Genomic DNA, 23,388 nt, shown 5'->3' with positions numbered 1-23,388 from the left:
TATATCTTCCACCTTTCACCTTAAATTTATGTCCACTTGTAATGGTTTGTTCCACCCGGGGAAAAAGTCTCTGACTGTCTACTCTATCTATTCCCCTGATCATCTTATAAACCTCTATCAAGTCGCCCCTCATCCTTCTCCGTTCTAATGAGAAAAGGCCTAGCACTCTCAACCTTTCCTCGTAAGATCTACTCTCCATTCCAGGCAACATCCTGGTAAATCTTCTTTGCACCTTTTCCAAAGCTTCCACATCCTTCTTAAAATGAGGCGACCAGAACTGTACACAGTACTCCAAATGTGGCCTTACCAAAGTTTTGTACAGCTGCATCATCACCTCACGGCTCTTAAATTCAATCCCTCTGTTAATGAACGCGAGCACACCATAGGCCTTCTTCACAGCTCTATCCACTTGAGTGGCAACTTTCAAAGATGTATGAACATAGACCCCAAGATCTCTCTGCTCCTCCACATTGCAAAGAACTCTACCGTTAACCCTGTATTCCACATTCATATTTGTCCTTCCAAAATGGACAACCTCACACGTTTTAGGGTTAAACTCCAACTGCCACTTCTCAGCCCAGCTCTGAATCCTATCTATGTCTCTTTGCAGCTGACAACAGCCCTCCTTACTATCCACAACGCCACCAATCTTCGTATCGTCTGCAAATTTACTGACCCACCCTTCAACTCCCTCATCCAAGTCATTAATGAAAATCACAAACAGCAGAGGACCCAGAACTGATCCCTGTGGTATGCCACTGGTAACTGGGATCCAGGCTGAATATTTGCCATCCACCACCACTCTCTGACTTCTATCGTTTAGCCAGTTCGTTATCCAACTGGCCAAATTTCCCACTATCCCATGCCTCCTTACCTTCTGCATAAGCCTACCATGGGGAACCTTACAAGATGGAGGGCTGCCGTATTTCTTTAAGGACTCACACCCGGATATGTGGTACATCCCAAACTTTACGTTGCCGTATTCTAATAAAACCAATAAAATAGATGGGGATAGAGCTAAGATTTTCATTATTAACACCACCACTTGACTGTTTCCACCAATGCAAAGTATTAATTTATCTTTTCCATCATATAATGACAGTTTTTTGTGTACCTTTCAAAGGTCAATCGAGTTTTTGATGGTCTTCTGACTCCTCACATAGTTGATAAGCTTTTTCAATTATGACCATTGTTATCCCTTATTCCTTTTCCCACTGAATGTTTTGCTGATCCACCAGCTTCTCTTCTATGGTTTCCAGAACATGTCTTTGTTTTCCTGAGTATTACACACATTTAGTCTCAAAAAGAGTTTCTGTTCTCGCCTCACTTGTCTTTGCACATGACCAGTCAGCCACCTTGGTTTATTTCGACCAGGCATCCTTCTTTTGACTTTAGGGACGTGCATGGCTGAATTCCTCACTCTTACAAACAAACCATTTATATTGAAGGTTAGCTGACCTGCCACCCAGCAGGGTTGACCAATTGTCCTGTTCAAATCGAGCCCTTTTATTAAAGTTAGACCTATTTTGCTTCCAAATGTGACTTCCTGACTGCTGCTGATCTTGAGAAATGTATTAAATTCACTGTTTCAAGGGCAGTAGCAGAGCCCGGATAGTGCTGACATGACATTATGACATACGTACACAATGATTCCCTGAAGTGGTGTTGTGATATTACGAGCTGTCATGATTGATGCCTGTACTCTGCACACTTGCACTGGCCAAACTGTAACAGTCAGCATGCACAAGCATACTTTATAGGGAGACCAGCTCAGCTATTAGCAAATCAATGCCGGAGAGTGGGATATTGTGGTTATGCTACCACACAAGGTAGTTGTGGTTGTCGGAGGTCAAACATCTCAGCCCCAAGATATTGCTGCACGCGTTCTTTGGGGCAATGTATTCATCCAATCATCTTAGTTGCTGCACAATGACTTCATAAGGCTAGAGGTGCTGATTTTCACTACAGTTCCATTAGCAATTCCTCAGATAATGAAGCAGTTCTTGTGCACATGCAGCAAGATCTGGACAACATTCAAGCTAGTGTTGATTAAGTGGCCACTTGCATTCAAGCCATAAAGTGTCAGGCAATTACTATTTCTAACAAGAGAGGATGTAACTGGAGAGGCAGTGGGAAAGGGGTATTGCGATTGGACGAGTAATCCAGAGACCCAGGTTCATGCTCTGGGGACCTGGGTTCAAATCCCAACTTGGCAAGTTGTAAAATTTGAATTCAATAAAAAAAATCTGCAATTAAAAGTCTGATGGAGACAATAGTTGTTGATGGTCTGTCATTCTTACCTGGTCTGGCCTACATGTGACTCCAGCCCCACATGATGCAGCTGACTCTTAAGTGTCTTTTAAAATGTCCGAGCAAAAGAGCAATTAGGGATGGACAATAAATCCTGGGCCAGACAAGGACACCCACACCCTATGCCTCCATATAAAAATAAGACTTCCCTCAACTTACCTTGGTTGAATCACCCTCCATTGACTAAAAGCTTAACTGATCCAGTGATAATATTTGTATTCTTTCATGGGATGTGAATATTGCTGCAAGTAATTGCACTCAGAGGCTGGGAATTCTGTAGCGAGGAACGCACTTCCTAACTTCCCAAACACTGTCTGCCATCCACATGGCAGAAATCAGGAGTGCGATGGAATACTCTCCACTTATTTGGATGAATGCGATTCCAACACACTAGAAGCTTTACACTATCCGGGACAAAGTGACTCACTTGATTGGCACCCCATCCACCAGCAGCAGACTGCGTGGCAGCAATGTGTGCCATCTGCAAGATGCACTACAGCCACTAACCAAGACTCCTTCAATAAAAGCTCGCAAACCCGTGAACTCAGCCATGTGAAAGATCAGGGCAGCAGGCACTTTGCAATATCATAACCTGGAAGCTCCCCTCCTCGTCAGAAACTTTCCTGACTTGGATACATATCACGTTTCCTTCATCATGTTCGGTCAAGAATCTAGAACTCCCTCCCGACAGCACTGTGGGTGTCCAGACAGCAGACGGACAGAGGTGGCTCACAGCCATCGACTCAGACAATAAGGGAGGGGCAACAAATGTTATCCTTACCAGTGAGGCCCACAATCCATGGTGAATGAAAAAGCATTCAATTAATAAATTTTCCTCAGACCATGACTGCAGCTTCCGATTTGATGACGTTTCTAGATTTTTCAACATGGTTGGGTTACGATATACTAGATGGCCTGCCTCATCCATATATTAATCTGCTGGTGTGTAAGCCTTTCCTGATGTTTGGTGGAGGAGCAGAGCAATCAACATATTTTTGCTCACGAGGAGGAAAAGACTTTAATGAAAAGCTACTTTGCGTAATGTGCAAGAGAGCGTCTGACATGACTTTGTCCATCAAAGATTGGGCCATCGAAAGATGAAAGACAGGTTAGAAAAAATTATTTCTGATTACACCCACATTATTGACCACAATAATGATCCATGGAATCATTAATCAACAAATTCTATCCCAGTGCCACAGTAGAGCAGGAAACACCTGCGCATGTGAACAAGCTGGCAACATTTCAGTGGGAGGTCAAACTCAAGCAGCTTTAAATTGAAATCCCAGGATATATTCCTGTGTAAGCTTGCTGACTGCCATGCCCACAGGAAAGAAATCATTAATGAAGTCAACGTCAAGCTGCTAATAAAGCTTTATGAACTGTGACAGCTTGTGGACTATGCTTCGTACTGGTTCGGCTATGAAGACAGTCCTACATATTCATCTGTTTCCACTGCCCAGTATATTAATACTTTATATTCTGGGAATGAAATGAATGGAAATTCATTGTCTGAATAACGCTGACATGACAGGAACCTTCTTTGATTAACTCTCTTATTTACTGGAGCATTCATTCTTCTCTTTTTCTCACAGGGCACAAAGTGACTCTTGAGGGTAAAGAATCACGTGGGTTGGGCTCACAGGAAGGTAGAACAGAGGAGATCGTGTGCCCATCACCAAGCCCACCTGACTCCCCATCCAGACATTTAAATGGAAGGGGAAGTGAGGAAGTCACATTGTGAGATGTAGAATCACCCTGTAGAATGTTCTTAGCTGCATTCCACGATGCAATGTTAAGCCCAGGGACAGGAGAGGAAATGTGAAATTTAACCAGACAGACTGATTAGCTCTTCAGTTCTCTCCTTTCACTTTTGGATCAATCTGATTGATGACCTGTCCATACAGAATCATTTAAATGCTCATGTCTTGCCTTATTCTTAAGACTATATAACTCCTGATGAGACTCCAATGCTAAGTGAGTCAGGGGCTAAGTAGTCGGACATGATTCCACATGCAAAGGTATGATTAATTCAGTACATTACAGCAAGGTTCCCCAAGGGTTGGTACTGGGAGCCCTCGATGTACCCGGCACACTTTCAAAACGTGCAGCTGTTAAAACCTGAAAATATCAAGAAGCCCATGAAAGGCTTCAAGACGGGCTGGTGGAATGGGTCGACACATTGCAGATGCGATTGAACACAGAAAAGTGCAAAGTGACGTATTTTGGGAGGAAGAAAGAGAGGCAAGATAAAATAAAGTGTACAATTCTACATGACGTTCAGAAACAGTGAGACGCAGGAGTAGATGATGAGATGCGGAAGGTGGTGAGGCAGGTTGAGACAGTGGTTAAAAAGGCATAAGGAATCCCGAGTTTTATAAATAGAGGCATGAAGCATTAAAGTAACAATGTTATGATGAACCTTTATGAAACACTAATTCGGCTTCAACTCGATTACTGTGTGCAACTCTGGGCAATGCACAGTCCAGGCAGAGTAGATGGGGAGGAACTGTTCCCATTGGCGGCAGAATCAAGAACCAGACAACAGCAATTTAACGTGATTAGTGAAAGAACCAACATGACAACCTGAGGAAAATCTTTTCTCCCCCAGTGAGTGACCTGGACCTGGAGTGCGATGCCTGGGTCTCCAGTGGAGGATGACTGAATCATGTCTTTCAGAAGGGAATTGCACACCCTTCTAACGAGTGAAGATTACAGGGAAAGGGTAGGGGAGTTGGACTAGCTGAGCTGCCCTGGCAGAGAGCTGGAAACAGCATGATGGGCCAAATGGCCTCAACCTCTGCTGTAACCATTCTTTGGCTCTATGATTCTATAAGGCCGTCAGCCAACTCAAGACAAAAAGGTGCTGGAGAAAGGACACAAACTTGAGGCAGTGCGTGGGATTCATCGAGGGCACGGCGGGAAAATGTGGAGTGTCACACGGGCAACCGACGATGCCCGCCGGTGTCAGGGGCAGAAAACCCCGGCCATCAACACTGATTCTCTCTCCGCAGATGCTACCTTGACCTGATGAGTACTTGCAGCAATTTCTGTTTTTATTTCAGGAAAAAGTAAACTTCCTCACTGAAATCGTACTGTGTCAAATAGGCGACAAAATGAATGGACTGAAGTGAACAAAGCTACAATTTCTATTGTCAAGTCTACAGGAAGTGAAGGGCCAGAGTACGGTGACTGCACATGCATTTCACTGGAATCGATCGGCTTATCTGAGGGGACGTCAAACCTGAGATCCTGGCAAGAAAGCAAGGAGGGTGAGCAGTACTGAAAGATTCCAGTAGGGAATTGGAAGGACAGAGTACCTAAGAAAGGTGAAATGAAAACCGGCATGACCACGGAAGAGAGGGAACTTGGAGGGGTAAAGAGAAAAGAAGTTTAAAAAAGAAACTCCAAAAGTGGACATGGAGCTTTGGCCTCGAAACCAGGGCGGCAGCTGAAAATCCACGAGAATGGTCTCAGAAAGCTCGAGTTATAGAGGCCTGGTTACATAAAAATGAGAAAACTATTAGTAAGCAGGGAACAGATAGGAGATCATCAACGGTCCAGAGTTAAAATCAGTAGTTCCATGGATGGGTAACGATAGCAGAGGAGTCAGCATCAACCAACTATTGTCTGAGTTGAGCAAGCAATTAGGAAGGCAAATGGCCTTACTGTGAGGATCTCGAAGTAGAAGAATACGTCTTGCGACAATTATATAGGGTTTTGGTGAGAACACACCTGGAATACTGTTTGCATTTTTGGTGTCCATACATGAGGAAGAATATAGTTGCATTTTACAGCTACGGTTCCCTAGATTAGTCCCCAGGATAAGAGGATTCCCTATAATGAGAAGCTGGGTAAATGGGTTTTATATTCTCTGGATTTTGGGAGTATAGGATGTGATCTTTCGAAATGCTCAAGATTCTGAAGGGACTTGACATGACATGGCAGATGCTGAGGGATTATTGCCCCTGGCTGGGAATCTAGAACACTGGGTCACAGTCTAAGGATAAGGGGCTGATCATTTAGGACTGAGATGATGAGCAATTTCTTCATTCAAACGGGTGTGAATCTTTGGAATTCTCTAATAATAATCTTAATGTCACAAGTAGGCTTACATTAACACTGCAATGAAGTTACTATGAAAAGCCCCTAGTCGCCACATTCTGGCGCCTGTACGGGTACACAGAGAAAGAATTCAGAATGTCCAAATGACCTAACAGCACATCTTTGGACTGTGGGAGGAAACCAGAGCACCCGGAGGAAACCCACGCAGACATGGGGAGAACATGCAGACTCTGCACAGATAATGACCCAAGCTGGGAATCGAACCTGGGACCCTGATGCTGTGAAGCAACAGTGCTTACCACTGTGCTACCGTGCCTAGCTGTAAGCTTTGTGGCTACATCATCATTGAGTATATTTAAGAAAAAGATAGACTGATTTTTGATATCTCAGAGAATCGGCGGATATGGGGAGTGGGCAGGAAAGTAGAGTTGAAACTGAAGGAATGGTGTAGGTTTGCATGGATGGGGCATGGGGAGTATGTGCAGGGGTGAGGTGGACAATGACTCTTGGGATGAAAATTGGAACTGCGGGCTGCCATTTTAAAAGGTTCGTGTTCACAAAGCCGAGGGGTTCTCCTGTCTCCGCGCACCCGACCCGGGAGAGAAAATGGTCTCAGAGAATGAGACAGTTCAATATTATTCTCCTTGGACACATTTCCAAGCACTTTAACGCCATCCCTGGCTCTCAATGTTGATAGCACTAAACTCTTTGGCAGAAGCTAAAGCTCAGTCACAGACAAACAGCCTTTGCCCCACTATCTGACAGTTACACAATAATGGCTAAATATGTGGACTCCATGTTTCCAAATTAAGGGTATGTTGAATAATTAAAGTCAAAACAGATGTTGAAAATTGTTTGATTTCTTAATCCAGTCTCTCACCAACACAAAAAGTACCAAAGACTATTACGGTTATTTAAAGTGATTACAACAATGCTCCAGGCAACTGTTCTTCAGTAAATTATGTTTTGGAAAGAACTTAAGATACTGATGCCTCTCTGTAATATTTAGCCCACACTATCCTATTTTTTGATTTTCGACATGCATGGCTTCTGTGAAGATGGCCTCTGTATGTAGATTCCTAGAACACCACAGATAGAACCTGGATCCTCCTTGGCTCAGATGACCCTGCAGATGGCGCACATGGCCATCGATGATTCAGGAGTCCAGTTTTAAAATCACTCAACATCAAACCAGACTTTAAATTAATAGCAGTAATGGAAGATTGGCACAGAGTAAATAAATCAGGTGATGCCTCTCGCGGGATTTGCGACATTCAGAATGCCTCGTTGGGTTTTACGAGATCGTGTGAGATGTCGTGGTCTGCATCTCATCCTCGTTGGGCGAGATTCATATTAACATATTTAAGTGAGCCGTAAGACTCATTTGAATATATCTGCGCCCGATTCTCCCAAGGCCCTGGAACTATACCATCTGTGCCTGTGATACCTGACATGGCACCGTTTAGCACTGGTCTACATGAATGTGAACCAATCATAAGACCACCTGGGGAGGCAGGGAGGGTCTCCCAGCCCATCAGAGGCTTCCGGGTGGTTGGGCTCTGGGTAACTCCCACTGGCACCCGAGCACCTTTGCACAGCCAGCATGGCACCTTGGCATTGACACTTGGACTCCCTGATACTGCTATCATGGCACTGCCAGGTTGGCAGTACTATGGTGCCAGGTTACTTGTGCCAAGGATCAGGCCTCGGGGTGTCCTGCCCACAAGAGATTGGGTGAGCAGGGGCTTAAGAACCCCCTAAGTGACAAGTTAGTGCAGTGGGGGGAGGGGGAGTTCCAGAGGCAGTGGTTGGGTGTCCGAACGGGGTCAAGAGATCAGGGTGGCATTTCGAAATGGCGCCCGATCTCTTCCTTCACTGACGAGCTCGGTAAGTACAGCCTCGGTGGGGGCGTTCCCGACCCAGGCCAGAAAAAATATGACAGAGTCCCGTTTGATAGCGGGGTTATTTTTGGTGCTGCAGGCACCTAGAAAGACCCCGCTATACCACCCAAAACCAGACTCTGTTTTGTGTGCATTAAATCAAGCCAATAACCTTTGTAGCAGTGATGACCAGGAGTTCTGACAGGGCTGGTGACTCCCACGTGCCAGGATGAAAGACATCATGGTGTGGATGAAAAGCGAGAAAAGTGAATAATCAAATTGTGTGGCAAAAGCCATGATCTACAATTGATGGCAAAAGCTGTAGGCCCTAAGAGCATTCCGGCCGCATTGCTGACGAGCTATAATTTGGAAATAGCCATGCCTAGAGCCAAAATGTTCCAGTAGAGCCTACAACATCAGCATCGACCACAACAATGTAATGAATTTGTATGACCAGACTGCTCTCATCCTTTATTAACAAAGCCACGCCACCTCCTCTCCCTTTCCTCCCGCCCTTTCAAAATGGCAGACACCCTTGAATATTTAGGTCCCGGCTATGGTTACTTTGACCATTTCTCTGTTAAAGTTACCATATTATACTCATTTTATTTCTATTTGCACTATAAATTCATCTATTTTGTTACAAATGCTGTACGCATTCAATCTTTAATTCTGACATTTTGCCATTTTCCCCTGTTCTGACTCGATTAGCTGGTGCACTCACATGAATCAAAGACCACTTCTGTCACACCAACCTTAGAGCCATGCATTCACCCTCTAATCTTACTTACCCTCTGCCAATTTGCTCATAGCTCAGGCACTAACCCACAGATTAACACCTTTGCGGTTCTGTTTATAAAATTTAGCCCCGAGATGTTCATAATTCCCCAGCAGAACATCTTTCTTAGTCCTACCTATGTCATTGTGAACCACGACTATTTGAACGTTCCCCTCCCCCTCCAAGCTCTTCTCCACCCCTGAGGAGATGTCCTTAAACCTGGCAACGGTCATGCAACACAGCCTTTGGGTCTTGGTTCTTGGCTCCAGAGAACAGTATCTATATTCCTTTTATCTTCACCCCGCCCCGCGTTTAAATGGCTCCTTGCACCACAGTGCCATGGTTAGAAGCCTCATCCTCCCTCAAGACTCTGCTCTCACCACACAAGTTGCAAGAACCTCAAACCTGCTGGACTTGGGCTCAGGATCCTTTATTGCTACTTTCTGGATCCCCATATTGCCTCACTCATAGTCACCCAGAATCACAGAACAGCACAGCGCAGGGGAAGCCCTTTGGCTCATCGAGTCTGCACCGACATGTGAGAAACAACTGGCCTACCTACTTATTCCCATTCACCAGCATTTGGCCCATAGCCTTGAATGTTATGATGTGCCAACTGTTCATTTCGGTAGTATTTAAAAGGATGTGAGGCATCCCGTCTCTACCACTCTCCCCGGCAGTGCATTCCAGACCGTCACCACCCTCTGGGTAAAAGAGTTTTCCCTTACATCCCACCTAAACATCTTGCCCCTCACCGTGAAATTGTGTCCCCTCGTGACTGACCTTTCAACTAAAGGGAACAGCTGCTCCCTATCCACCATGTCCACACCCCTCATAATCTTGTACACTGCGATCAGGTCGCCTCTCACTCTTCTCTGCTCCAACCAGAGCAACCCAAGCCTCTCCAACCCCTCTTCGTAACGTAAATGTTCCATCCCAGGCAACATCCTCGTGAATCTCCTCTGCACCCCCTCCAGTGTAATCACATCCTTCCTATGAGGTGGCGACCAAAATTACACACCGTACGCGAGCCATGGCCTCACCAAAATTCTACACAACTCCAACATGACCTCCCTGGATTTGGACTGGATTGGATTGGATTTGTTTATTGTCACGTGTACCGAGGTACAGTGAAAAGTATTTTTCTGCGAGCAGCTCAACAGATCATTAAGTACATGAGAAGAAAAGGGAATAAAAGAAAATACATAATAGGGCATCACAACATATACAATGTAACTACATAAGCACTGGCATCGGATGAAGCATACAGGGTGTAGTGTTAATGAGGTCAGTCCTTAAGAGGGTCATTTAGGAGTCTGGTGACAGTGGGGAAGAAGCTGTTTTTGAGTCTGTTCGTGCATGTTCTCAGACTTCTGCATCTCCTGCCCGATGGAAGAAGTTGGAAGAGTGAGTAAGCCGGGTGGGAGGGGTCTTTGATTATGCTGCCCGCTTTCCCCAGGCAGCGGGAGGTGTAGATGGAGTCAATGGATGAGAGGCAGGTTCGTGTGATGGACTTGGATAGGCTTGGGTTCGCGACTCTCTGAAGTTTCTTGCGGTCCTGGGCCGAGCAGTTGCCATACCAGGCCGTGATGCAGCCCGATAGGATGCTTTCTATGGTGCATCTGTAAAAGTTGGTAAGGGTTAATGTGGACATGCCAAATTTCCTTAGTTTCCTGACGAAATATGGGTACTGTTGTGCTTTCTTGGTGATAGCGTCGACGTGGGTGGACCAGGACAGATTTTTGGAGATGTGCACCCCTAGTAATTTGAAACTGCTAACCATCTCCACCTCGGCCCCGTTGATGCTGACAGGGGTGTGTACAGTACTTTGCTTCCTGAAGTCAATTACCAGCTCTTTAGTTTTGCTGGCATTGAGGGAGAGATTGTTGGCGCTACACCACTCCACTAGATTCTCTATCTCCCTCCTGCATTCGGACTCGTCGTTATTCGAGATCTGGCCCACTATGGTCGTATCGTCAGCAAACTTGTAGATGGAGTTGGAACCAAGTTTTGCCACACAGTCGTGTGTGTACAGGGAGTAGAGTAGGGGGCTAAGTACGCAGCCTTGCGGGGCACCGGTGTTGAGGACTATTGTGGATGAGGTGTTGTTGTTCATTCTTACTGATTGTGGTCTGTTGGTCAGAAAATCGAGGATCCAGTTGCAGAGTGGGGAGCCAAGTCCTAGGTGTTGGAGCTTTGATATGAGCTTGGCTGGGATTATGGTGTTGAAGGCGGAGCTGTAGTCAATAAATAGGAGTCTGATGTAGGAGTCCTTGTTTTCGAGATGCTCTAGGGATGAGTGTAGGGCCAGGGAAATGGTATCTGATGTGGACCGGTTGCAGCGGTATGCAAATTGCAGTGGATCAAGGCATTCTGGGAGTATGGAGGTGATGCGCTTCATGATCAACCTCTCTTATAGTCTTATAATCTATGTCTCAATTGATAATAAAGACAATTGTCCCACTCCCTCCGGTCCATGACCACAGGGCAAATCTGAAGTACCCAGTCTTAACAGTGTGGCTGACACCTGAAACAAAGTGCCCAGGTAACTTCCCCCTGGCCTGATGCATCACAGCATCCAAAACCCAAACTCCATTTCATCTGAGCCAACCTTCCTCAAGTTGCAAATCTTTACTGCAGATGTGGTTGCCATTGGTGTTTCCTATTGTGAGGGATGGCGTTCACCAGCCCTCACATTACTACAGCCGCAATACATCACCTACTCTATCATCTTTATTATGTTTCATTTTTACTAATTAAGTTTCAAGTTCAGAAATATCACTCAAACGTAAATTAACTGGTTAAGCTATAAAGTTCATACAATACTTCTATCTTCCTCATGCAGGATAAAGCTACTGTCCATGATCATTGTCAAAATTGCCTTGAACACTCCTTCAGATAGACCTGTGCTGGTTATTCTTAAGAGAGATTAGGGTGTTTACACACCAGAGTGTGCTCATGCTGTCCAGTCTCTTCTTGGACATTAGGCTGACCCAGAAGTATTACACTTCAATCTGCTTCGAATTTGAATTGGATAGTGTGTCTTTCTTATGTACCCATATTTGAACGTTTCTAATCTTCCAAAGATAGACAAAAAATTTAATGAGATACTCCTAGATAAGGCTGGATAGGAATAATTAAACTGCTTTATTTTATAGGTAGAAAGTTAATATGCTGCTCAGAGATATAATCAAATATCAGCTTGACTCAGCTAACAATGGGAGCTTTCATGAGAATAGAAAAAATAAGAAGGGTTTGCAGCACTGTCCCTCTTCATGCTGCTTAATTAACTTCTCATAGAATCATCAAATCCCTGCAGTGCAGAAGGAGGCCATTCGGCCCATTGGGTCTGCACCTACCCTCGGAAAGAGCACTTCACCCAAGCCCACATCCCCACCTTATCCCAATAACCCATTAGCCTAACCTACACCTCCCTGGACACTACGGGGTAATTTAGCATGGTCAATCCATCTAACCCGCACATCTTTGGACTGGGGGAGCAAACTGGAGCACCTGAAGATAACTGACACATTCACAGGGAGGATGTGCAACCTCCACACAGAGAGTGACCCAAGGGCGGAATTGAACCCAGGTCCCTGGCGCTGTGAAGCAGCAGTGCTAACCACTGTGCCACGGTACCGCCTTCAGATCGGACCTTGGGATGAATGAGCTTCCCTGGCATTCGATCAGGTTTCCTTCCTGACAGATACCCGACAACTGGTTTTAACTCTTTTTTTCCCTCACACATATAGTCAGTTAGTTTGACTCTTTGCCGATAAGGGATTTTCCAGTAAAGCTGTCCATAACAAAATGCTGCTGCTTTTCCTCACCATCATATCACTTTCGAATGCAGGAATGAGGAAATTCTCTCTTACTGTCCTCAAAATGGATACTGGCTAATTTGGTTTAATGGGCATGGGGTGAAACAATTGACCTATCCTGAGATAGGCTGTGAACTCTGATGTCCCATAAACTGGTTCGGCTGGCTTCAATACATATTTTCAACGTCTGCAGTCTTGGACTTTTTCGTTTTTAAAGCCTGTGAATAGTCACTTTGGTTTCATAAGTAATGCTCAAAAAGAATTTGTTCTCAAATGAATGAAAAAAACAGACCAAAAACTCTAATGCATAATAATCACAAACCGTGAAAGGGTTCATAAATGTCATCTCAACATAGACCACCTGCCTTATTAACTCTCCACCATCTTTTTTTATAGGTAAGAAGTTCTAACAATAATTGTTTATAATGATGGTTATTAATTCAGTTTATTTTAGTTTTAGACTTGTAATTCAGTCTTCAGACAGCTAGAAAATGCCTTTAATCTCCTGCTGCTGATATGTATTATGATGGCAGTAAAATTAAATCATGCTAATAGCGCTTAGAAGCTGAGCTGGAAATACAGTACAGCTGGATTTTACTGGGTGCTGGATCCTTGGCCAAAATGTTGTTGGGGAGCCGGCCATGACCCCCACCCCCGCCCCCCCAACAGCTGCTCTGCAGTGTTAATTGCTTTGAGGTCAGACTTCCACCCTTATCTCAAAAGGAAGTCGCATCTTGAAGAGGTGCCGGCCAATCGGATTGGTAAACAGTGGCGACTGCTTTGACAGCTGCCCGTCCCACTACATTGAGGACTCCAGGTAAGTCTGTAGTTGGGTCTCTCAGCGAAGGGTTGAGGGAGGGAGGCAGGAGTTGGGGGACTGGGCTAAAGAGCCGGGGGGGTGGGGGGAGGTTAAAAGCAGGGTGGGGAGGGAGATGATCATAGGTGGGCACCTCCAATGGGCCCAGGTGCCAGCAAAGGAGGTTGGGAGGTTACCCCCTGCACCTTGTTTGACACCAGCCCGGCTTCCAAAAGGTATGGGAATCCATCCACTGTATATACAATACTGGAAGCAGCAGGATGAGGACCTCAAGTGGCCATTCCCAAGGCCGTTTAGTAACTGCCCGATATCACCCCCCTCACCCTGGAAAATTCAGACAGGTCAGGGAAGGCAGAGAGGTGGTGGTAAGGTCATCTGCTGGATTTTACCTACCCCCTGCCTTGCCTGCAAACCCACTGGCAGGGAAACATCAAATCCAGCCCTATTTTAACTGAAGACTGAGGTCACTGTGGTAAATACATTGCAGAATGTTCTTCTGTCAGGCGAATCAAGACAAAAGCAGGATAAGAATAATTTTTCCAGTGACAATAGGGAAATAATATGCAGTCTGTCATACAAAAGAATGGCATATTAATGACATTTGGAATGTGTACCTGTCACAAGGAAACTACATGTGCCAGCGCCAGCCTCATTTATTATGCTGCAGTTGTAAACTCCGTAGCTGTCCTTGGAAAGATTGTCCACTCTGATCTGCGTATAATCCTGTGACTCAAAGCGTCCGGTCAGTAAAATCTTATTGCCCAGCTTCCATTCAAAGGTTAGCACGCGGGTTGGGTAAGCTTTCAATACTCTGCACGTCATGGTAATGCTCCTGCCTTGACCCTGCCGAATCTCCAGAAATGTAGGCTCCACACTTGGTGGGTCTGCAAAATGGAAAAATATACTTATATTAACATACATGCTCATTTTTGTGCTGATTTTCTTAATGTTAAACAAAAGATTTGGACAAAGCTCAGTATCATTCTCATTTTCAAAAGCAGCATCCAGTGAAGTAACTAATGGAGATTATTAGCCACAATTAATAACGGGCAAGATCTTACCGCTCTTCACGCCGGCGGAATCTTCTAGCCCCGCCGACGGTGCACCTCTGCCACGTGTTTCCCGGCAGTGTGGGGTGGAATCAATGGGAAATCCCTCAGCTTCCCATGAGCTTCATGCAGATGTTGCATTTGCACATTAATTACCCATTATCAAGTTACCTGAGGAAGGAGCAGCGCTCCGAAAGCTAGTGACATCGAAACAAACCTGTTGGACTTTAACCTGGTGTTGTAAGACTTCGTACTGTGCTCACCCCAGTCCAACGCCGGCATCTCCACATCATGATTATCAAGTTAAATCTAGGAGTTAGTTGTATAACTAGGGTGCGATTTTCCAACAATTGCATCAGGTGAGAAAGGCAGTGTGAAATTCATTGGTTTCACAGCTGCCTTTTCTAGTCAGATCAAACGGCACTCTGCAATTTCAAAGTGCGGTCGAGGATTGCACAGCCTGATGGAGGGGCAGGAGGCTGGAGCTCCACTCGCTGGCAAAGCCAGGGTCTAGAGATATGGGTGCCCTTTTTATAGGGAGCCCCGATCTCAAATTGAAGCTAAAGACCACCTCCCCCATCATCGCTGGCACTGGGGCGTTAGAGCCCCTTCCCACCCCTCCACCCCAATTGCAGACATCATTCCCCCCCCCCCCAACGATTTCCACTGTCCCTCACCCACCTAAAGTGAAGCTCCCACAGGTGTTCCCTGAAGGCCCTGCCCTTGGCCCCACCCCGACCCTGCTCCTGACAGTGCCAGGGGGCCAGGTGGCTGTACCAAGGCACTGCCCGGCCATGTCCCTCACCACCCAGGGGCTATACTCACCTCCAAGCCCCCAGTGTGGTCATCACAACTGGTTTCTGTTTTTGGAACCCGGAAGTGAATCCCGTTGTCCTGACATCACGTTGGAGGGGGGAACATACTGCAAACCTGGAAGCAATGGCGTAAAGCCACTTGTGTACATTAAAATGTATGGTAATCAGGTTCACGCCTGCACTGAGCGTGAACCATATTAAGTCGTTAGTGGGGAGCAGGGGCAGGGAAGGTCTCAAAGTGAGATTTTGCTGATGCTATTTCCATTATGGCCCTCTCGCGACAGCTAACAGCAATAACGGGATTTGCGTCCATGGTAAAGTGGGCCAGAAAATCACCTCCCTAGTCTTTTAACCAACATAATAAGTATTAATGATTGTCATTCAATTTCTGGCTTATGAAGAAAATAATTAAAAGTTTAGTGTCGCTTTTTTCAGTAGTTAATTGATGGACATTTTAGAAATGTCAAAGTTCAAATTAAATATCTTGCTTTTTTATCGGTCTCTTTTTTTCTTTCTTACCTAATACAATCTTATTTTACACTTTTTATTTATCATTCTAAACGTGGGCGGCACGGTGGTGCAGTGGTCAGCACTGCTGCCTCACGATGCCAAAGACCTGGGTTCGATCCCAGCCCCGGGTCACTGTCCGTGTGGAGTTTGCACATTCTCCCCTACAACCCAAAAAGATGTGCAGGCCAGGTGGATTGGCCATGCTAAAGTGCCCCTTATTGGAAAAAAAGAATTAGGTACTCTCAATGTATATTTTTTAAAAAGTCTTTCTAAACCTGGTCTAATGTTTATTTTTATTTCCTTTATCCAGTAAAGGCGCCCCTGGCAAAGCCAGCATTTGTACCCCATTCTTTTTTATTATACTTAGAGTACCCAATTATTTTTTTTTCCCAATTAAGGGGCAATTTAGTGTGGCCAATCCACTTAACCAGCACATCTTTGGGTTGCGTAGTCATGGGGAGAATGCACAAACTCCACATGGACAGTGACCCAGGGCCGAGATTCGAACCCGGCTCCTCAGTGCCGTTGTTGCCCATTCTTAATTGCTTTTGAACTGCTCGGACATTTCAGAAGACAGTTAAGAATCAATCGCATTTCTGTGGGTCTGGAGTCAGATGTAGTTCGGACCAGGTAAGGATGGCAGTTTCCTTCCTTAAAGGGCATTAATGAACCAGATGGGTTTTTACAACAATCATTGATGTGTTCATGGTCATCAGTACCAAGACGAGCGTTATATTCCAGATTCCTAATTTATTAATATCATTTGAATTTCGTGGTGGGAATTGAAGCCTGGAAAATTAGCCCGGGATTCTGGATTACGAGTCCAGTGAGATTAACACGATGCCATCATCTCCCCCCAATGCATCCCATTTAATTAAACGTCCTTCACTGTTTATGTCTCAGTCATTAAATGTCATTAATTAAGGAGGTGCACTGTTGGTTCCATTGTTCACCAAGATTGCTCTCATTTGCTGTTTTCAGTTCATAATGCCAGCGATGCACGTGGTGAATAAAATGGTGATCTGAAGGGTACAAGGAAAGTCTAACTAACTTGGCAGGTCACAAGATGCCCCACTCCAACAGGTTCCATCCCAATGATATAACGTGGAAAGCAGTAACTGTTCAGAAACACAACAGCCATTTTGCACATGGCAAAACCCCCAGTTGAAATATTAATGGAGCATCAAAGGCCAGAATGCTGGGTGTTTAATTTTTGTCATAAGGTCCAGGGAGGTTACAGATTATCATTGCTTTAGCATCCTTTTTGAAAGACAGCACTTCTGATAATATCCTGCAATATCTAACGGGATCATGTCTTCTGATCTTGATGTGAGGCTTTTAACCCACATCCTTTGAATTCTGAGATAAAAGTTCAACCAACTGAAGCAAACGCACGCTTGATAATGATGTAAACAAGTCACAGGTGCCATTTTAAAGCTATGTTTGTACATTGGACACTGATTATAATGAAAATACAAACATACATACGGACATATGAAATAGGAATCGAAGTAGGCCATTCGGCCCCTCGGGCCTGCTCCGCCATTTGATAAAATCACAGCTCTTTTGTGTATTTCAAGTTCAACATTCCCATCTGCCCCCGCTGACCTTTTGTTTTCCTGCCTGAATATAATCTATACACCTCCACCTTAAAAGTATTCAGTGACCTCGCTTCCACCGCCTCCTGAGGCAAAGAATCCCAAAGTTCCACTGTTAGACGTTTTAGTTGCAGTGATATGAAGAATCTAAAGTTCCGTTCCTTTTTCACAAACACACATTTATTTCATTCCAATAACCTTTGCACAAAACTCTAACTATACATCACCTGACAGAGGCCACCTAAAGCCCCTTTACATATCAGTGTCAATAAATGGATACTTAACATAAATGAGACAACTAATTGCAATGTCTCTTGACCCATTACTTAACAATCTCCCCTTCCTTGGAGAAAAAAAATAATTAGGTGAAAACAAAATTTCAAGAAACTCAAAAACACACACATGATTCCCCCCCCCCCCCCCCTTTTTATTTTGTTTGGACAAGAAAGAAAAAAAAACAGTCACAGAAACAAGTGCCCTTCATTAACAATATCCAGAAGTTTCTGTGAATTCTCCCCTCTTTTCGTAAAACAGTCTGACAGTTGATAGCTCCTGTCGACCCATTTAATTTTTGTTATTTCCACTCTGTCCAACATCTGCTTCAAACTTGCGATGTCTATCCGTAACCTTTTTTCATTGACACTTTTTGTAGAGTACACATTTTCCCACAGGGATTTTTTGACAATGTGACAGTCAATAGGTATATTACCCAAATCCCCTAATCCCAAAATTTCTGTCAATATCATACTTATATAAAAGGCCATATCCACCGCCTCTACAAGGCTTAACGTCTCAGCAGCCAAAGTGCGTTTTACCACTCTCCTTATTTTCTTAGTTTCCCACACAAGCGGGCAACATTTACCATTGTTCCCCAAAAGGAAAATTATAAAACCTCCCGTGCTTGAAACCCCATCACATAAATTTGCGTAGGACGCATCACTATAAACTATGAGTTTCAAGTGCCTACGGTCACCTAAAACCGGGAACTTCAAAACACTCTCCTGCATTTTTAGTTTGGCCAACGCTTTATTTGTTCTTATTATCTCTTCCACTTTAGGATCATTCATTTTTGTACTCAACTCTAAGACATCAAAACTCACGTCCGGTCTAGTCTGTCTACCTAACCAGTTCAGTTGCCCAATTAAACTTTGCAGTTGCTCTTTTTCTATCTTTGAAACCATTGCGTCATTTTGTGAAACTCGGCCACGACTAATTGCTATTGGGCTGATGCTTTCCAAATAAGATTGCTGACGTAAAGTTGCCCCTAACTTAGTCTGTCCAATTTCCAGTCCAATATATTTAAATGCACCGGAAGCCTGACTTCCAACCCTGAGTTCTTTCCTCAAACCAGAGATTACAATAGCTTCAAAATCACTAGTTTCACCCCATAAAAAATCATCGACATGCATCATAAAAATGCCAGAAGGATTTCCTTTATAGTGCCAGTAAAACATTGCAGGATCTGCTTTCAACTGGCAACAGCCTAACTTTAACAAAACTGACCTTACCGAAAAATACCAGACTCTAGATGCATTATTTAACCCATATACACATTTGTTCAACTTCCAGAGTATCCCTTCTGTGTTAGCTGCTTCTTTAGGAGGACGGAGAAAAATGTCTCTCTGGAGCTGATGCCCCTGCAAAAAGGCAGCTTTTATATCTATAGATTTGCATTCCCATGCCTTTGTGGCATGTTCTGATCCCGCCTTCCCCCCATTTCTCTTAATCCCTTTAGCCCCAGTAGCTATATCTCATTCTTTCTTGAAATTACACAATTTTTGGCCTCAACTACTTTCTGTGATAGCGAATTCCACAGATTCACCACCCTTTGGGTGAAGAAATTTCTCCTCACCTCAGTCCTAAAAGGTTTACCCCTCACCCTCAAACTATGACCCCTAGTTTTGGTCCCCCCACCATGGAACATTCTTTCTGAATCTACCCTGTCTAATCCTTTTAGAATTGTGTAGGTTTCTATGATATCCTCTCTCAAATAACTTTGACTCTTTCAAAAAACTCCAATAAATTGGTTAAACATAATTTCCCTATAGAAAATCATGCTGACTCTTCCCTATTACCTTGAGTTTCTATAACCTTCCTAATGAATGATTGTAATACCTCCCCCAAGAAAGATGTTAAGCTAACGCCTATTGTATCTCGTTTTCTGCCTCCTCCCCTTCTTGAATAGAGGGGTTATATTCACTATTTTCCAGCCTGATAGAACCTTTCCAGAATCTACTAAATTTTGGAAAGTTAATATCAACACATCTGCTATCTCAGTAGCCACCTCTAGAGGGATGAAGTCCATCAGGAGCCAGAGACCTGTCAGCCGGCAGCTCCATCAGTTTGCTCAGTCCAGTGATTGCAATCTCACCAACTTCCCCCCTCACTTCCACCTCTTGATTTACAGCTATTACAGTTTTTGTATCCTCCACAGTGAAGACAGAAGCAAAATATTTGTTCATTTCATCTGCCACTTCCTTATAATTTACTCTTAACTCCCCATGGTCCTTCTCCAGAGGACCACCACTTATTTTGCTTACTCTTTTCCGTTTTAAATACTTGTAGAAACTCTTGCTCTCTGTTTTTATATTATTAGGTAGCCCACTCCCATACTCCAATATAGTTCTTCCCAAACTGGGTTCCATGGAATCTGAGGGTTCCGTGGGACTCCTCCAGTGCTTCTACGGTTGTTCCGGCCCTTTTAGATTTAAAAAATAGCCTCCCTTGCTGCTTGCCCTATCAAAGGCGTATCTTTCATTTTGTTGGTTATTGACGGGCAGACCAGTCAGTTAGAAGAACTGGGACTGGGCCTAGGTCAAGGCAGGGGCCCGAAAGAAGTATGAATGGGTGAGAAAGGGTAGCGTGAGTGAGGGTGTGAGTGAGAGTGGGTCTGGGTGAGGAACATGTGTCTGAGTGGGTACTCCCATTAAAAAAAGTATTATAATAATAAATCTATAACTTTAAGTCGTAGAAACATATTTTAAGCTTGTTTTTGTATGTTTGTACATAATGCACAATAATAATCATTAAGTCTTCAGAAATCTGTTTCTCAGATTGATCGCTGCTACGTAGAGGGTGCCTTTATTCTGAGGTTCTATACAGCTGCAACATGACTTGCCAATTCTTATACTCAGTGCCCTGCCAATGAAGGCAAGCATGCCTTATGCCTTCTTGACTACCTTCTCCACCTGTGTTGCCCCTTTCAGTGACCTGTGGACCTGTACACCTAGATCTCTCTGACTTTCAATACTCTTGAGAGTGCTACCATTCACTGTATATGCCCTACCTGCATTAGACCTTCCAAAATGCATTACCTCACATTTGTCCAGGTTAAACTCCATCTGCCATCTCTCCGCCCAAGTCTCCAAACGATCTAAATCCTTCTGTATCCTCTGACAATCCTCATCGCTCTCCGCAATTCCACCAACCTTTGTGTCATCTGCAAACTTACTAATCAGACCAGTTACATTTTCCTCCAAATCATTTATATATACTACGAACAGCAAACGTCCCAGCACTGATCCCTGCGGAACACCACTAGTCACAGCCCTCCAATTAGAAAAGCATCCTTCCATTGCTACTCTTTGCCTTCTATGACCTAGCCAGTTCTGTATCCACAGTGCCGGCTCACCCCTGATCCCATGTGACTTCACCTTTTGTACCAGTCTACCATGAGGGACCTTGTCAAAGGCCTTACTGAAGTCCATGTAGACAACATCCACTGCCCTACCTGCATCAATCATCTTTGTGACCTCTTCGAAAAACCTATAGATGGATTTGGAACCAAATTTTGCCACGCAGTTGTGTGTGTACAGGGAGCATAGTAGGGGGCTCCAATCTTGAAGCCACAATCTTCTGATTCTGAAGTGAGGCTGCTAGCAACTTAGTCACACTGGCAAGCAGATGGAAACCACTTTGATGCAAACAGTAATTTGTTTCACTGAAAAATGGATCACCTCTGATTCAGTACATTGCCGGTGAATTTTGATTCTTCTAGCAAAAATCAAACCTTGATTCAGCCTTTACTTTGTGTCGGCACTGAATACAAATTAAAAAATGAAAGAAGAGATTGCTGTGTAAATATTCACTGAAAAGCACACAAAGCCATTCTAGCACAGAGGAAATGTTGCCCAAGTCGTTAACAATCCAAATGAACAAACATCTGTTGTCAGCTCTTCAACAGGATCGAGTGGATTGGGCAAAGCGACTTGAATATTTTAAAATTCATATTATTACATATATAATCTGTTGTAAAACGTTTATTAATAAATTATTTTTCTGTTATGGTACACAATAGAAGAATAAATAATAAATTATATCTGCGTCATTGGAATTAGACTTCCCTGACAGCAGTGTAAATAATTCACAGTTGATGTTGACTACAGAAAAAGCTGTGCTGAATATATTGTACATAAACACTTAAGTGACTTCATGTCTAAGCTAAAGGTCACAAGCATTTGAAGGCAGTCAGATTATTTATAGGTGCAAACACAATAAGTTGTTTGTTTATATTTCTTCGATTCAATTTTGAAAAATAACTGCTCCCACAGACAATATCATTTCTGACAATGTTTTTGGTATCTGTGGTAGTACGGTCCTTTTAAGGGGCGTTCCCTCACGGCCCATGTGACTGGCTCAGGACCTATCGTGCAGGAGCATGCGAACCCCAATCGCTGGAGGAAAAGTGCAGGTCCCAGGGAGCAGGATCCTGGCCAGATGAATCCGGAAGCCAGAGTGTGAAGGCTGTATAGAGACTCGACGCCTGTATATACGTTACCCTTGTTAGTTGTCAATAAAGCCGTCATTCCTTCTACTGTAGTCTACTTGGGTGGCACAGTGGCATAGTAGTTAGCACTGCTGCCTCACAGCTCCAGGGGCCTGGGTTCAATTCCAGCCTTGGGTGACTGACTGTGGGGAGTTTGCACATTCTCCCCTTGTCTGCGTGGGTTTCCTCCACGCGCTCCGATTTCCTCCCTGGTTTGGTGAATTGGACATTGCTCCTAAATGTCCAAAAGTAAGTTGGGGTTACGGGGATAGAGTGGGGGATTGGGCCGAAGTAGGCTGCTCTTTTGGATGGTCGGTGCAGACCCCATGGACTGAATGGCCTCCTTCAGCGCAGTAAGGATTCCACTCGGTATTAGATTCATAGAAAAGTTAAAGCACAGAGAGACGTCATTCAGCCTTTCTTGTCCATGCCAGGCCAAGGACACCCAGGTGCCTAATCCCACCCGGTCCATAACCCTGTAACTCAGAGCACCTAAGGTGAAGATCCAGGTACTTTTAAAAAGAATTTAGGGAATCTGCCTTCGGCACCAATTCGGGCAGTGAATTCCAAACTCCCACTATCTCTGCGTAAAAAAAGTTATTTTCGACTAGCCTCGACACCTTCTGCCACTTTATCTTGAATCTATGTGGCCTGGTTCTCGAATTCTCCACTGAAACAATGGTATTCTGTTCACTCTATCTCTTCCCCTCATAATTTTGTACACCTCAATTAAGCCTTCTTTGTTCCAAGGAAAATAACCCCAACCTATCGAATCTCTCCTCGTAGCTACACTTTTCTAGCCCGGGCAATACTCTTGTAAACCTCCTCTGCACTCTCTCGAGAGCAATTACGTCCTTCCTGTAATGTGTGACCAACACTCCAGTTGGATTGGATTTGTTTATTGTCACGTGTACCGAGTACAGTGTACAGTGAAAAGTATTTTTCTGCGAGCAGCTCAAACTGATCATTAAGTACATGAA

The 23,388-nt window shown here is 44.3% G+C and overlaps 1 protein-coding gene across 2 annotated transcripts in view; it reads right to left on the bottom strand.

Moving 5' to 3' along the window:
* mdga2a (MAM domain containing glycosylphosphatidylinositol anchor 2a) overlaps window positions 1-23,388 on the bottom strand; it is a 1,293,828-nt gene that overhangs the window by 391,547 nt on the left and 878,893 nt on the right. For both annotated transcript variants that reach the window (XM_072491028.1, XM_072491020.1), the window contains exon 9: window positions 14,286-14,555. In XM_072491028.1, the coding sequence (XP_072347129.1) occupies window positions 14,286-14,555 (270 nt within the window). The remainder of the gene's footprint in view (window positions 1-14,285; window positions 14,556-23,388) is intronic.

This window comes from Scyliorhinus torazame, chromosome 2 (assembly GCF_047496885.1).
Source record: "Scyliorhinus torazame isolate Kashiwa2021f chromosome 2, sScyTor2.1, whole genome shotgun sequence".
Taxonomy (NCBI): Eukaryota; Metazoa; Chordata; class Chondrichthyes; order Carcharhiniformes; family Scyliorhinidae; genus Scyliorhinus; species Scyliorhinus torazame.
This window is presented reverse-complemented; position numbering and strand designations above follow the sequence as displayed.